This window comes from Lagenorhynchus albirostris, chromosome 4, assembly GCF_949774975.1.
Source record: "Lagenorhynchus albirostris chromosome 4, mLagAlb1.1, whole genome shotgun sequence".
Taxonomy (NCBI): Eukaryota; Metazoa; Chordata; class Mammalia; order Artiodactyla; family Delphinidae; genus Lagenorhynchus; species Lagenorhynchus albirostris.
In genome coordinates, this window is record NC_083098.1 from 72,177,855 (window position 1) to 72,194,497 (window position 16,643).

General features: G+C 38.4%; 2 protein-coding genes across 2 annotated transcripts in view; one reads left to right on the forward strand and one right to left on the reverse strand.

Moving 5' to 3' along the window:
* IGFBP7 (insulin like growth factor binding protein 7) overlaps positions 1 to 3,677 on the forward strand; it is a 75,317-nt gene extending 71,640 nt beyond the window's left edge. The window contains exons 3-5 of the mRNA XM_060148108.1: positions 1,406 to 1,522; positions 2,198 to 2,324; positions 3,416 to 3,677. Coding sequence (XP_060004091.1) covers positions 1,406 to 1,522; positions 2,198 to 2,324; positions 3,416 to 3,435 — 264 coding nt within the window. The 3' untranslated portion in view covers positions 3,436 to 3,677. The remainder of the gene's footprint in view (positions 1 to 1,405; positions 1,523 to 2,197; positions 2,325 to 3,415) is intronic.
* The window catches only part of POLR2B (RNA polymerase II subunit B), a 44,905-nt gene continuing 31,651 nt past the window's right edge, over positions 3,390 to 16,643 (reverse strand). Inside the window, exons 17-25 of the mRNA XM_060148106.1 lie at positions 11,830 to 11,926; positions 10,634 to 10,728; positions 9,141 to 9,391; positions 8,971 to 9,060; positions 8,314 to 8,421; positions 7,459 to 7,572; positions 6,899 to 7,059; positions 4,351 to 4,546; positions 3,390 to 3,846 (exon numbers count right to left, since the gene is read on the reverse strand). Of these exons, the coding sequence (XP_060004089.1) occupies positions 3,757 to 3,846; positions 4,351 to 4,546; positions 6,899 to 7,059; positions 7,459 to 7,572; positions 8,314 to 8,421; positions 8,971 to 9,060; positions 9,141 to 9,391; positions 10,634 to 10,728; positions 11,830 to 11,926 (1,202 nt within the window). The 3' untranslated portion in view covers positions 3,390 to 3,756. The remainder of the gene's footprint in view (positions 3,847 to 4,350; positions 4,547 to 6,898; positions 7,060 to 7,458; positions 7,573 to 8,313; positions 8,422 to 8,970; positions 9,061 to 9,140; positions 9,392 to 10,633; positions 10,729 to 11,829; positions 11,927 to 16,643) is intronic.

Consider the following 16,643-nt stretch of genomic DNA (forward strand, 5'->3'; position numbering starts at 1 on the left):
AGATGCCTATTGAGTTTATCTGTTTTGTCTTTATAACATTCATATGAGAAAAACACTGAGATACCTGGTTTTCTCTCACTAATAGTGGCAATATGGGGAAGTGTCAGGGAAAAAAAGAAAAGCAAACAGGCGAAAACCAGGCATTCCAAATAAGTAATGCTAGGTATTTTTTATAGAGTAGGAGTTGGCCTAGATTCCACATGGTTTGCCAAGTGCCAATCCTGGTGTCATGAAGCAGAAAAAATAAAGGGTGGGTTTGATGCTGAGACAACAGCTTAGTAACAGCATGTGGTGGCAGTGGGCTCACAAGTAGGAAAAGCAACTCTGATGTAAAGTGTCAAAAAAAAAATTAGATACTATGATCTAACTCAAGATTTGCTTAATTATAAAAGAAAATGAAAACTACCTATTTGAGACTGTAAATCCTTTTTTCTAATTACAAAGGTAATATCAATAAACATCAACCTAACTCTTGAAGGCTGGGATGGAATAAACAAACATTGCTTCATGTATTCTTCGATATATATTTTTAAACCCATCATTATCACAAGCCTTAAAATATTTATACTGTGACTCAGCAATTCCACTTCTAGAAATTTATGCTAAATGTATATGTATGGAGGGGTTACAGGTAAATTTTATTCTTCTGTGAATTTTTATACATTTTCCAAAGTTTACATAATGAGCACAGTTTACCTTTTTAAATGAGGGGGGGAAGTAGGACAGTATTCTCTAGTGGCCTCAAGCCAAGGAAACCCAGTTTCTTCTTTCTTCATCTTTCTGAATCTCATCATGACATGCACAGGGATAGCAAGTTTTGTCATAAGAGAACAACGACAGCAGCTCGTATTGGACAGGCGTTTTTGTTCTCAGGTCTTTAGTAAATCATGTGATGAACCCTTAGCCCTCAGAATAGAGTAATGGTATTGGCTTTGGACTCAAACTGTTATTTTCCATTGATGAAGCTGTTGCAGGAAGAGTCCCAAGAGCTGAGCTCTTACACAGGGTCCCGAGTATCAAACCTAGGGACTCGGTGACAGTTTATCAAAATGGCATATGGCAAACAAGACCCAACATTGAGAAGCAGAATTTACAAGGGCATGCGTTAATGATGGTAGCCAGTGGCAGGAAAGTGTGAGTCTGTATTCCCCAAACATGCAGAATAATACATTAATTCAAAATATACGAGCTTAGAGGGAAACTGACAGGAAGAAGTAAAAAAAAGAATGTATATTTTACATAAGTATTCAGGAAAGGGTAATATGGAAATTGCTGGGTTTAATCCAGTTAGAAAGTCTGATGCATACCCTGTGCAATTCTAGGAATGTTGACCACTTCCAAGCTGATGATCCAGTGCAGGGAACTCAGACTATATCCCCCACCCCCGCCTTTTTTTTTTTTGCAGGTTAAAAGGGGTCATTATGGAGTTCAAAGAACAGAACTCTTGCCTGGCGACCGAGACAACCTGGCCATTCAGACCCGGGGTGGCCCAGAAAAGCATGAAGTAACTGGCTGGGTGCTGGTGAGTACCAAGAGCTAGCAAGGATTTCACTCTTAGGAATAGACAGAGCAAACCAAAGGTGCCTGACGTACTACCAGGCTCAAAGTATTCGTCTGCCCTTCCACATCTCTTTAGAACAGCCTTACCACGAGCTGCTGTTTCTCTTTCAAAGGAAACTTAAAAAAAAAAAAAAAAAAAAAAAACAGCTGGGGTTTATTAGGATGTTTTGGAAATCACCAAAAAATAAGTGAGAACCAACTTTTTTTTTCCCCTAAGAGTTCAAAGCAAAATCCTCAAAGGGAACTAATGACCCAAGCATTATTTTAATCAATTATTGATTATTTTACTTGACCTCTGATAGCCATGGACACGCATGGATAGTACTTAGATCACATACCCTACACCAACGTCTCCCTCAAATGAGGATATGTGCACCTAGCCTGTTTTTAACCTATGCAATGTGACCTAAAGTTGTCCATGACAGCTTTACCTCATAGTAGGAATCCTCCTGGCAGACCAAATACGATAGCTATATAATTACTCCTAACACAAGACTTGCACTGTTTCTAGCAGTAGAAATACTTTGCTATGAAACGCCTGGTCATGTTAGGAAACTTATGAAATAATGACCTAATTGAAGTCACAAGAAAAAAGTTCACTGCCATAGAGAAACTAAAGATCCTTTTTCTTTCACAGGTATCTCCTCTTAGTAAGGAAGATGCCGGAGAATATGAGTGCCACGCATCCAATTCCCAAGGACAGGCTTCAGCATCAGCAAAAATTACAGTGGTTGATGCCTTACATGAAATACCAGTGAAAAAAGGTAGGTAATAAATCTCATAACCATTTAAAAATGACTAGTGCTTTTGTTTAATAAAGGACAGAACCAAGTATGAAAGTATCAGACATAGCTCTTAATGAAATTCTGTGATGTTAGGAATCCACAAGGGAAGGACATTAAGTATGTAATCAAAATGTAGAGTGCATGGCTCCAAAAGAACATTCAGTGGTTGATGGAATGCTATTATTATGACTCAGATGCTTTCACTTTATCTTACACATAAGAGTCAAACCTGATTGGAATGGTTTATATTTCCCATAACTTTCTATCTATCCTCACAGCATTTTCCTTGGTGTTGTGACTATTATATTAAATTCCCATTTAAAAGGAAATGATTGTAGACAATTCTGGTCCTTCACTTTGAGCTTTCATAAGAAAAAACCCAGAAAGAGTATATTGGCAAGTACTCAATTCTGTTCTGCCTCTATCCACTTCACTGTCAAAAGCTTCCTCTTAAGCATCCATCCTGGCGGTATGAGAGTAATGCTACTTTACATTTATATAGTTCTATTAGACTGATGTCTGACTTGGTTTTTCCTTAAGCCAAAAATAACGAAATTTACTGTCAGCATTTGTCAAAACCATTCCACTGTGTGAATCACTCAGCTGCGGTACGAAAGGAAGAAATATCAAGTAAAGATGTGTTTGGTCAGATTCTCTTCAGCCAAGATGTGTAAAGTCAAGTGATGAAACAGAGCAGTAGCTAAGAGTCATGTGTTTGAGTCTCAGCTCTGCCACTAATTATTCCGTTTTAAATTCTGAATGAGAACTGGATGATAAAGGAAAGTTCCTTGGCCTCTCTGGATCTCACCTTGCTCATCTGTGAAACATGCTTCTCCCACTTCTATAGTAAGGTCTGTCACTTACAGATAGACAAGTACAACAAAATCACCTTCCACATCTAAAACCATATGGCTCAAATTCCACCATATCATTTATAGTTACTCACACATCCTTTATCCCCACATTTTAACATCTTTATTTATTTGGAAACAAACACTAAACTACCTCAAAATTAGTAAGTCAACCATGTCCATATATGTAACTTATTTTTATCTTTTCTTTTTAAACAGGTGAAGGTGCTGAGCTGTAAACCTGCAGAATATATTAATCTGCATAGCTAAAAGTAGTCATGGGTAACTACAACCCCTGTTCTTGCCTAATAACCAGTTTCTTTTCATCCAGTCCACTAACACTTTAGTTATATTCACTGGTTTTACACCATGAAATACAAAATAAAGATAACACATCAAGACTGTCTACAAAAATTTGTCTATTTACAGAAGAAAAGCATGCATATCATTAAACAAAACAAATAAAATGCTTTTTCTCCTAGTGCAAGTACATTTTTGTTGTTTTAAAAATTTTTTAAAAGCAATATCATAGAAACAAGACACAAAGATTTTTAAAAGAGCTAAACACTCATCATTCGAGGTGCAATACTCATAGACATGAGTTCCTGAAACAACAGTTTGCATGCATAAGGCATTCGCACCAAAGAGATCTGGGGGAGAGAAAAGAAAAAAAGGTAATTAGCAAAGCTGTATTGAAGGGACCCCACTTCCCTACCCCAGAAAAAGCTAAAGACTTGGTACTGGAGGTGATGAACAAATGAGGCTGATAACACTCATCCTACCTTGGCCTTTGGGGCTCTTCTCCTAAAAGGCTTTGGTATTCTGCCCTTTCTGCCAGATATAATTTATATTCACCCTTCTCAATTAAAAGGTTTAACAAAACTCATTGTTTAAAATTCCTTGTACAAGGTCTTATTATTTCCAAAAGATGAACAGCTTAGCTTAGAGAAATTACCACACTGAAACTTAGTTTTTAGAAAAACAGAATTGTTACCTTTTTCTTCATTTAAAACTAGGAATCTTATCTTATAGAAGCATGCTATCAAAATTGTGAAAATGCCAATCTGTTCCACCACACTAAATCTGCCTGGATGATTAGGCCAACGTGGTTATATCCTGAACAGATATCAACCGTCAGTAAGGTCTGTACATACCTGGGTTTTATTTCGGCAGCCCCTGCATTCATACGTATGGGTCCTGGTGTTAGCGATCGCCATTATTCCACAAAGATTGCAAACATGAACCTGATATGGATCTGATGCCTCAAACAGTCTTTCCCTTAAAAACTGGGCTGCTCCGTGGGCAATCTGACAATCTCGTTCCATTTCTCCAAAACGCAAGCCACCATCACTGTCATGGAAAAAACAACAGACTATTTTGTACTGATTTTCTACTATCATAAAGAATATTAGAAAGAGAACTAGACTCCGATTTTTCTACTCTTGCATTCTCTCTACATGGTGGGGAGGGTGAGAAGTCTACCAACTATTTGGTGTGCATTAGAAGGTCCCCAGAGTAAACACATAAGATTCTCAAGTATAGCATATACTTTTCCAAATAAAATACAATGAAGTACAAAATAAAATCTCATCAGACTATTTAACTTACTAGAATTCACCTCTATACTAAAAAATGAATAATAAAAAAGTCAATCTAAATAAAGCAGCTTCTCCATGAATGAGACTCCGAGGCAATCAAACCTAAAATGATAAATGCATGTTGGCAAAAGTGATGGAAAGAACAGGTGACTAATCACAGGTTTCCCCAGCATGTAAGTGAAATGCATTGTTCTGATGGCCAGGCAAGTGGATGATGGCTTCCTTAACATTCTTAATGTACAAAATACATAAGATCAATGAGCTTCTAATGATATTACCAAAAACAAAACATTTGGTCAGCTTTGGAGGATTCTAGGCAACCACTGCGTCATTTTGAAAATTGGTAAATAAAAGGAAAGAATTAAGCATTTATTTTGCCTTTTAGTATATGAACCATGTCACCAGGTTAGCAGCTGAGGAAACATTTCTCTCTATGAAAGTATTCCAGCTAATAAATGAAGAAATGATAAATTAGAATCTCATCAGTTTGCAAACCTTTAAATAATTAAAGGGTTTTTTTTGTTTTTTGTTTTTCAGTACGCGGGCCTCTCACTGTTGTGGCCTCTCCCGTTGCAGAGCACAGGCTCTGGATGCGCAGGCTCAGCGGCCATGGCTCACGGGCCCAGCCGCTCTGCGGCATGTGGGATATTCCCGGACCAGGGCATGAACCCGTGTCCCCTTCATCGGCAGGCGGACTCTCAACCACTGCGCCACCAGGGAAGCCCAATAATTAAAGGTTTTACGTAATGATCATTAATAGCTGCTAAAGTCATAAAAGAGACAACCAGATATTGAAAGTATACAGCACTGCCTTTGAAGTATTACTGTGAAAGAACACAAACCCTTCACCTCATCAAGGCTCTAGATCCGATTAGCTATTTACAAGAAAAATAGGAACACAGAGCCCAGGAATGCAATCAACAAAAATCCAGACTGTGAGAGGGAATTCCTTGGCAGTCCAGTGGTTAGGACTCAGCGCTTTCACTGCTGAGTGAAAATATTTTCCAAATGACCAAATATGATACTATAAAATTACATAAGTATAAAAGATACAAAGTGTAAGCCCAATGGATTTTAATATAATAAACATAAAAGATTCACTTAAGTGGTTTCAAATTCTACATCACAAGTAACCTTTAAGAAAGGACAACTTGGGGGGCTTCCCTGGTGGCACAGTGGTTGAGAGTCCGCCTGCCGATGCAGGGGACACGGGTTCGTGCCCTGGTCTGGGAGGATCCCACGTGCCGCAGAGCGGCTGGGCCCGTGAGCCATGGCTGCTGAGCCTGCGAGTCCGGAGCCTGTGCTCTGCAACGGGAGAGGCCACAGCAGTGAGAGGCCCGCGTACCGCAAAAAAAACAAAACAAAACAAAAAAAAAAAAAGAAAGGACAACTTGGACTTCCCTGGTGGCACAGTAGTTAAGAATCCACCTGCCAATGCAGGGGACATGAGTTCGAACCCTGGTCTGGGAAGATCCCACATGCCGCGGACCAACTAAACCTGTGCGCCACAACTACTGAGCTCGCTTGCCTAGAGCCCGTGCTACACAATAAAGAGAAGTCACCGCAATGAGAAGCCCGCACACCACAACAAAGAGTAGCCCCCGCTCGGAGCAAGTAGAGAAAGCCTGCACGAAGCAACGAAGACCCAACGCAGCCAAAAGTAAATAAATTTATTTTTAAAAAAAGGACAACTTGTTTTGGTGTAGCATCAAAAAAAAAATCCACAATCACCTGAAAATTATTAAAATATTCTTCCCTTTCCAACCACAAATCTGTGTGAGATCAGATTTTCCTCATATAGCAATACTTAATTATAAAAAATAAAATCCTGCAATGGGATGAATGCAGAAGCAGACACAATAATCCAGCTGTCTTCTCACAAACCAGTTCATTTAAAAAGATTTGCAAAAAGGTAAACCAATGTCACTCATCACTAAATTTACTTGGAAAATATTTAAACTAAGGAGCCTGCCTACTGCAACTAAGACCCAGTGCAACAACAAAAAAAGATACAACTCCCAGACAAAAGCCTTTGGGGTCCTGGAATCAAGAAATTTGAGAACCATTCCTTTATATAACAATGATGATGATGCAGCTCTCTTACCGAGATCTACCCTCCATGGGCTGCCTATTAAGGATCTGAATAGGTCCCCGAGCACGAGAATGAATCTTATCATCCACCATGTGTTTCAAACGCTGGTAGTAAGTGGGGCCAATAAAAATTTGTGATGTGATTTTTCGACCAGTGAATCCATTGTATAGGACCTGAAACAGACAGATTTTGAAGCAGACTGAAAAGTATTAAACAAGCTCAAAGAATATATGTGCATATACTGTATAACTCCATTTCTATAAAAATCAAAACAGAAAACTATAGTGTAAAGAGAGTAGACACTGGGGGGGGGTATGATGGTAGTGACTGGAAGGGGGACACAAGGGGGGCATCTAGGCATAAAAGGGTTCTGGTAATTTTCAAGATCTGGGTGCCAGTCACACAGCTGTGTTCACTTTGTGAAAATTCATCAACCTGTAAATTTACGGTTTTGTATGTAATTTGAAGTATGTGGTATACTTTAATGAAAAATTTAATTTTTTAAAAAATGAAATCACACACATACAAAAAAGAATACTCATAACAAATTACCAATGTAAGAGCAAACATACCTCATTTCCTCTGAGATGGTAGCCATAATCAGATAAAAGATTAGAAATCTTCTGTACGTTAACAGCATCATTGAATGGAGTGGCATCACCAATTTCACCCTTGTTAGCTGATACCTTTAAAAAGAAAAGTCATCTCTAAAAGCCTGCTTCCTTCTGTCACCCTTTAGAAGTCTATGTCAATACAAATATATTAAAAAAAAAAATCCTTTCTGGAAAGGAAGATTTTGAACTTAAGATTAAGGATTAACTTAAATATCTATGTTATGGAAAGCTGTAATATAGTAAGGTTCATTTTATTAGCATTTTACATAAAATATAACAAACTAATTTACCTAAAAAATAAAAGCAACTCAATTATAAGCCTTCAAGTAGGAAACTCTGTGAGGCCAGATACAAAAAGAATGAGACTCCCAAGTACTTCCTACGACTCAAGGAAAATGACATTTTAATGCCCTAAAACCAAGCCATCCATGTGTTAAGCTGTAGCCTCTCTGCCTTAATAAGATACTCAAAAATAGGAAAACCTCCACTGAAAGATGCATGCATAGCTAATAGTATAGCTATAAAACCATTAGGTTCACACTGAACTAACCACCATTTATAGAAAAGAACCAGTCAAAAGAATAACCATATATACAAGTAAAGACTGGATGTAGTAAATTTTGCAAAACTTCTCAGTCATAACTTTGCAAAGTTTGGCAAAAAAGAGAGACATAATCAAACCAATTTAAAAGCAGGAAAGTTAAGTGTCATATTGGCTTTTTCCAAAGTACCCTGGCTCAAATGAAAGAAATGACCTAACATTTCAGAAGAAACATCAATTTGGAACCTATATTTTTAAAGAAAATCTCTTACCTTCCCTTGAAGACATTCGATCAAGTGACCAATAGTCATACGAGAGGGAATGGCATGGGGATTTATGATGATATCGGGGGTGATACCTTCGCAGGTGAAAGGCATATCCTATAAAGGAATTTTTTTTAAAGACACTTAAAAAAACTTAAATCTCTTAGCTAGAGAACTAGAACTAGCTCCCGCTCATCTAAACTTTTCTATGTCCTAAATTCTGTTCAACGTAGTGTGTTCACCTACTTATTCAACACTAAAATTAGGGCTTTCCTGGTGGCACAGTGGTTAAGAATTCGCCTGTCAATGCAGGGGACACGGGTTCGAGCCCTGGTCCGGGAAGATCCCACATGCCATGGAGCAACTAAGCCCATGCACCACAACTACTGAGCCTGCACTCTAGAGCCCATGAGCCACAATTACTGAGCCCACGAGCCACAACTACTGAAGCCTGCGTGCCCCCGCTCACCACAACTAGAGAAAGCCCACACACAGCAACGAAGACCCAATGCAGCCATAAATAAATAAATAAATAAAATGTAAAAAAAAAAACACTAAAATTAAAAGTCAAGCCTTTACTGCCTCTGGGCTCTCAAGTTAAAGAACATTTTGATTTAATAAAATGTTCAACAAAACTTTGGGTTAGAGGTGATAAAAGATACCTACCTCTTGTCTATACTGAATACCACAAGTACCCTTTTGACCATGTCGACTAGCAAATTTGTCTCCAATCTGTGGAATTCTAACAGAGCGTACCTGAATTCACACAAAAATAGGTTAGTTAAGTCATTCTGATTTACTTTCTATAAATAGCAATATGACAAAGCTATACTCACCCTTATTTTACAAAATTTATATCCTTCTTGGTTGAGAGTTACCATAACCTGATCCACAATGCCCGTCTCACTAGTCCTGAGAAAAGTGCTACAGTCTCTCTTAGTATAGCGTCTATTAGTGCCCTCCAATTCATCTTCATTTTCAGGCAACGTGACTGTTTTGCCTATAATAACATCATCTCCTGATACACGAACCCCAGGAGCTATCAAACCATCATCATCCAGCTTGTCATAAATAGCATGCCTCATACCTGAGAAGAAAGAGACAGAATTTTCTGAAATGGTAATACCATAAAGAAAAGTATTTAAAATGTCCCATAATCCCCCTCCCCAAAAGATTAAAAACCAAATATATAAATCAGTTCCAAGTCAGAGAGAAGTTCATAGGAATCTCTAACATGTGTAGTAATGTGCCCTTATTCCAAATACTACAAACTATTCTGAACTCGGTAGAAAAGCATTGGGCTGATTCAGACTCTCCATTTGCTAAGTGACTTTGGATAAGTGTGTTGCCATCTTCTGATCTCTATATTGCATAAGGAAGAGTATCTATGTCCTCTACATATAAACTCCAACAGAAAGTTTGAATTTAATCATCTATAATCTTAACTCCACTGAACATCAATTCACTACCACAGAGAACCACCCACAGGAAATGGAGTAATAGGAAGATACCTAAGGAAAAAAAAAAACATTTTACTTCATGCAATACTATTAAAAGCCAAAACTGGGCTTCCCTGGTGGCACAGTGGTTGAGAGTCCGCCTGCAGATGCAGGGGACACAGGTTCGTGCCCCGGTCCGGGAAGATGCCACATGCCACAGAGCGGCTAGGCCCGTGAGCCATGGCCGCTGAGCCTGCGCGTCCGGAGCCTGTGCCCCGCAACGGGAGAGGCCACAACAGTGAGAGGCCCGCGTACCGCAAAAAAAAAAAAGCCAAAACTATAGGAGAGATAACCCTTTTCCCTGGGATATCCTATCCATCCCACTTTATACAGCTTTTAAGTGACTGTAAAAATAATAACTAGAAAATAAGTTTTGAGTTTTCCAGAAGAAACAGAAAGTTCTAGGCGTCCTCTCATTAGTTATTTGTTAAATACATACAAATAGTGTGGCTAGACAAACACTATGGTCACCCACAATGTGAAGAGGAGAGGAAGTTCCCATGCAAATAGATAAACTGAGGGACAGGACACAGTACAAATGAGAATGGGGCTGAGGTGTGTCCCATGAAATTACATGACCTCTCTGATATCCTAAATCCCCTCCTCAATGCAAGACTTAGCGGAATGGAAGGACTATAGCAAGCCCACTCCTAGGTGCAAAGACTTCTGGCAAATATACCTATTTCCTTAATATAAGCTCTAAGAATAATAAGAAAACATACTCCCACATGGCAAAAAGAAAGGGGGGCGGGCAAAACCCAAAAAATTAATCAGGAAAACCATGGTAAGCTAACTTTGAATTCCATAATCTCAATGTCAGTATTGCTTACCCTGGCAAGTTTCACGTGTAGGCTTCTCAAAAACTTCTTCTTGATCAAACCCTTTTTTAGACTCCTGTTCTTTGTATGAGCGATAGAAAACAGACCTGAAAACACATGGTTCTAAAGTTAACTTCTATTTTCCTTTAATAATAGGGCTTAGAACATACCAATAAATTTTACTTAATTGATATGTGGTAATTTAAACCATGGCAATTTAAACCATGAATCTGGGACAAGAGTTAACTGTATTAAGGGTCAAAGTTAAGTCATAGAGCTGTACAGGCCACACATGTAGCATTTGACCCATAACCTTAACACAGCTGGAATTATATGTGAGACCAGGAAGGACTAATGTCACTGAGTCCAACCTCCTACCCAAAATAAGAATCCCTCCCATAATAACCCTCAGAGATGGTCACCCAGGATCTGTCCCAATATTTCTAGTGAGAAGTTTATGATATTAAGCTATAACGTCCACCTCTGGTCTTAGTGCCTATCCTCTGAAAACTATACAGAAAAAAATCCATCCTCTCTTCTTAACTCCCAGTTTTTTAACCAACTTTCACATACCATGGATTTGAGATTAATGTTTGACAATAAAATAAACTGAAGAATAGAAGATTGAAAAAGAAAATATACTATAATTTTAATAGTAGTTATTGGGTTGGCCAAAAAGTTCATTCGGGTTTTTCCATAACATCTTACAAAAAAACCCAAACGAACTTTTTAGCTAACCCAATATTCATGGGTCCTGAAACTCTAGGTTTATTTTTACTTTAGATATTTCTATATTATCTAAACACAAACATTTATTTGCTTACAAATAAAGGGGGGCTCAAAATATTAGCAACTGAAAATCCTCAGATACAAGAAGCAGTGTCTTCAGTTGTTTGTGACCATCACCCAAGCCTTCTGCTTTCTGGAGTAGGGCACTGATTTTACCACACTAACCCCTATATAGGAAACCATATAACAACATGTGCCTGGCAGATATCCACAACGTTTCATGAATGGAGGCAGAAGATTAAATATCCTAACAGAAAAATTTCTCTGCTGTCAGATCAAAATTTCTTCCGGACTGAAATTCAAAACCCCCAAAAGTTTGGAAACACACAATTCGCACCTATTTTTAAAGAACTTTTTAAAAATAAAATATTAATATTTCCACCACATATGTATTTTGACAACTTTTATAAATAGCTGACCTGAAAAAGCCTCGGTCTACAGCTGAACGATTCATGATAACAGAGTCTTCTTGATTATATCCAGTGTATGATGCAATGGCCACAATTGAGTTGATACCTGCAGTGCATTTAAGAGAAAACATTAAAGCACCATATGAGAAACAAAGAAAAATTACCCCTTTCTTTTAAATCAATTTTATTTAATCATATTTGCCTCAAATGTTTTCACCATGGTAACTGTCAAAGTCTACTCCTCCTGGAATAGCAATCTGTGAGACAACTACTCTGATGGCTAAATGTTTGATATAAGCAAGTTTTCAATATAAACAATCTTATTTAGTTGCTGCTGCCAAAACTATTTTTGATGAGGCCATAAAGATTTAAAGTATCAAGTATTGATAAACAAAATTGATAAACCTTTAGCTACACTCATCAAGAAAAAAAGGGAGAGGGCTCAAATCAACAAAATCAGAAATGAAATAGAAGTTACAACTGACACCACAGAAATACAAAGGATCATAAGAGACTACAAACCACTATATGCCAATAAAATGGACAACCTAGAAGAAATGGACAAATTCTTGGAACAGTACAATCTCCCAAGACTGAACCAGGAAGGAATAGAAAATATGAACAGACCAATCACAAGTACTGAAATTGAAACTGTGATTTAAAAACTTCCAACAAAAGTCCAGGACCAGATGGCTTCATGGGCAAATTCTATCAAACATTGAGAGAATTAACACCTATCCTTCTAAAACTATTCCAAAAAATTGCAAAGGAAGGAACATTCCTAAACTCATTCTATGAGGCCACCATCACCCTGATACCAAAACCAGACAAAGATACCACAAAAAAAAGGATCACACACCATGATCAAATGGTGTGTGATATCCAGGGATCAAATGGTGTGTGATATCCCAGGGATACAAGGATTTTTCAGTATCTGCAAATCAGTGTGATACACCACATTAACAAACTGAAGATAAAAACCATATGGTCAACTCGATAAATGCAGAAAAAGCTTTTGACAAAATTCAACACCCATTTATGACAAAAAATCTCCAGAAAGTGGGCATAGAGGGAACCTACCTCAACATAATAAAGGTCATATATGACAAACCCACAGCTCGCATCGTACTCAACAGTAAAAAGCTGAAAGCATTTCCTCTAAGATCAGGAACAAGACAAGGATGTCCACTCTCACCACTTTCACTCAACATAGTTCTGGAAGTCCTAGCCATTGGCACTCAGAAAAGAGAAAGAAAGAAAAGGAATCCAAATCGGAAAAGAAGTAAAGCTGTCACTGTTTGCAGATGACGTGATACTATACACAGAAAATCCTGAAGATGCTACCAGAAAACTTACTAGAGCTCATGAATGAATTCAGTATAGTTGCAGGATACAAAATTAATACACAGAAATCTCTTGCTTTTCTATACACTAACAACAAAAGATCAGAAAGAGAAATTAAGGAAACAATCCCAATAACGATCACATCAAAAAGAATAAAATACCTAGGAATAAGCCTACCTAAGGAGGCAAAAGACCTGTAGTTTGAAAACTATATGACACTGATGAAAGAAATAAAAAATGACACAAACAGATGGAAAGATATACCAAGTTCTTAGATTGGAAGAATCAATACTGTCAAAATGACTATACCACCCAAGGCAATCTACAGATTCAATGCAATCCCTATCAAATTACCAATGGCATTTTTCACAGAACTAGAACAAAAAATTTTTTAATTTGTAATGGAAATTGTAATGGAAATTCAAAAGACCCCAACGCAATCCTGAGAGAGAAAACTAGAGCTGGCTTCGGACTATACTACAAAGCTACAGTCATAAAAACAGTATGGTACTGGCACAAAAACAGAAATATAGATTAATGGAACAGCATAGAAAGCCCAGAAATAAACCCACGCACTTATGGTCAATTAATCTAGGAAGGAGGCAAGAATATACAGTGGAGAAAAGACAGTCTCTTCAATAAGTGGTGCTGGGAAAACTGGACAGCTATATGTAAAACAATGAAATTAGAACATTCTCTAACACCATACACAAAAGTAAACTCAAAATGGATTAAAGACCTAAACCTAAGACTGGACACTATAAAACTCTTAGAGGAAAACATAGGCAGACACTCTGACATAAATCGAAGCAATATCTTTTTGGATCCACCTCCTAGAATAATGGAAATAAAAACAAATAAATGGGATCTAATTAAACTTAAAAGCTTTTGCACAGAAAAAGAAACCATAAGCAAAATGAAAATACAATCCACAGAATGGGAGAAAATGTTTGCAAACCAAGTGACCGACAAGGGACAAATTTCCAAAATATACAAACAGCTCATGCAGCTCAACATCAAAAAACAAACAACCCAATCAAAAAATGGGCAGAAGATCTAAACAGACATTTCTCCAAAGAGGACATACAGATGGCCAACAAACACATGAAAAGATGCTCAATATCACTAATTATCAGAGAAATACAAATTAAAACTACAATGAGGTAGCAGCCTCACACCGATCAGAACGGCCATCATCAAAAAACCTACAAACAATAAATGCTGAAGAGGGCATGGAGAAAAGGGAACCCTCATGCATTGTTGGTGGGAATGTAAATTGATACAGCCACTGTGGAGAACAGTATGGAGGTTCCTTAAAAAATGAAAAACAGAACTACCATAAGACCCAGCAATCCCACTACTGGGCATATACCCAGAGAAAACCATAATTCAAAAAGACACATGCACCCCAACGTTCATTGCAGCACTATTTACAATAGCCAGGCATGGAAGCAACCTAAATGTCCATCGATAGAGGAATGGATAAAGAAGATGTGGTACAATGGTATACAATGGTATACAATGGTATACAATGGAATGTTACTTGGCCATAAAAAAGAATGAAATAATGCCATTTGCAGCAACATGGATGGACCTAGAGATTATCATACTAAGTGAAGTAAGAAAGAGAAAGACACGTATGATATTTGGAATATATGTGGAATCTAAAAAAATGATACAAATGAACTTTTTTGCAAATCAGAAACAGATTCACAGACTTCGAAAACGAACTTATGGTTACCAAAGGGGAAGGGTGGGGGGGAGGGATAAATTAGGAGTTTGGGATCAACAAGGATCTACTGTATAGCACAGGGAACTCTACTCAATATTCTGTAATAACCTATATGGGAAAAGAATCTGAAAAAGAACGGATATGTATATATGTATAACTGAATCACTTTGCTGTACCCCCTAAAAATAACACAATATTGTAAATCAACTACAATATAAAATTAAAATTATATTTAAATAAAGTAACAAGTATTAAAGAAGAAAAAAAGCTGAAAACTCTATAAACTAGTAGATTGCAATATAAGAAATGATTGTTGAATGTGAGTGGGGTTTCTTTTTTTTTAAGATTTATTTATTATTTTTTTATTTTATTTTTGGCTACATCAGGTCTTAGTTGCAGCATGCGGGATCTTCCGTTGCAGCGCGGGGGCTTCTCTAGTTGTGGCGTGGTTTTCTCTTCTCTAGTTGTGGCGCACAGGCTCCAGGGCACGTGGGCTCTGTAGTTGTGGCGCATGGGCTCCAGAACGCATGGGCTCTGTAGTTTTGCAGCACGTGGGCTCTAGTTGAGGCGTGCGAGCTCAGCAGATATGGCACGCAGGCTTAGCTGCCCCGCAGCATTTGGGATCTTAGTTCCCTGACCAGGGATCGACCCCGAGTCCCCTGCATTGCAGGGTGGTTTCTTTACCACTGGACCTCCAGGGAAGTCCCTGAGTGGGGTTTCAATGAACATAATTCATATATATGTGAACCATCAGATTTTCCAAAAATTGAAACACACTCAACTCTAAAGCTACAGTAACATAATACCTTGACCTAAATATTTCAAATGTGGAGTAAAAACTATGACTACAGAATACAAAGGAACCAAAATCTGGATGACTGAATGTTTTGGTTATCTAAGTTCTGAATAAACTGTTTATATTTGCTTCCTTAAAGCTAAATTCAACTTTCAAAACACAACCCACCGGGCTTCCCTGGTGGCGCAGTGGTTGAGAGTCCGCCTGCCGATGCAGGGTACACGGGTTCGTGCCCCGGTCCGGGAGGATCCCACATGCCGCGGAGCGGCTGGGCCCGTGAGCCATGGCCACTGAGCCTGCGCGTCCGGAGCCTGTGCTCCACAACAGGAGAGGCCACAACGGTGAGAGGCCCGCGTACCGCAAAAAACAAAACAAAACACAACCCACCCTTCAAGAGGAGACACACCATTCATTCACACTTTTATGTGTACAGCAGGGATGCAAAAGTTTTCATAAGCAGAGTGCAGGTAAGGGGTGGCAGCACTGCTGGTCTGAGTCTGGGTCACTAAAGACACACTCCTCCAAGTCTCTGATTCTCAGTAATTCCCAAACCAAGGTAGGAATAGATTTGTAGAAAGAGATACACACAAAAAGCAGGCCCTCCTCCCCAACTACCACATTTGCTCCTCCTTAACAACTACATTTCTATGGCCCACTGTGCCACAGAAAGCTTTCCACTAGCTATTTTAAATGCACTGAACATAACATTTTAAAAAATAAATTCACTCTAAAGCTTAGATTTCAAGCTTTTCTTGAAAAGTCAGAGATCTGGCATCACTGGGTCTGCACGTACACATCACAACCACAGCTGAAGCTGAATAGGGCTAACCCCAGCAAAAAGGCAAACCTCTCTTCAACTCCACCTACTCACCAATCTTGCCTAAGCCTGTAGGAATCTGAGACTGCAAGCTCTGTTGAACAGATAACACGAAACACTTTGTGCTAAATATA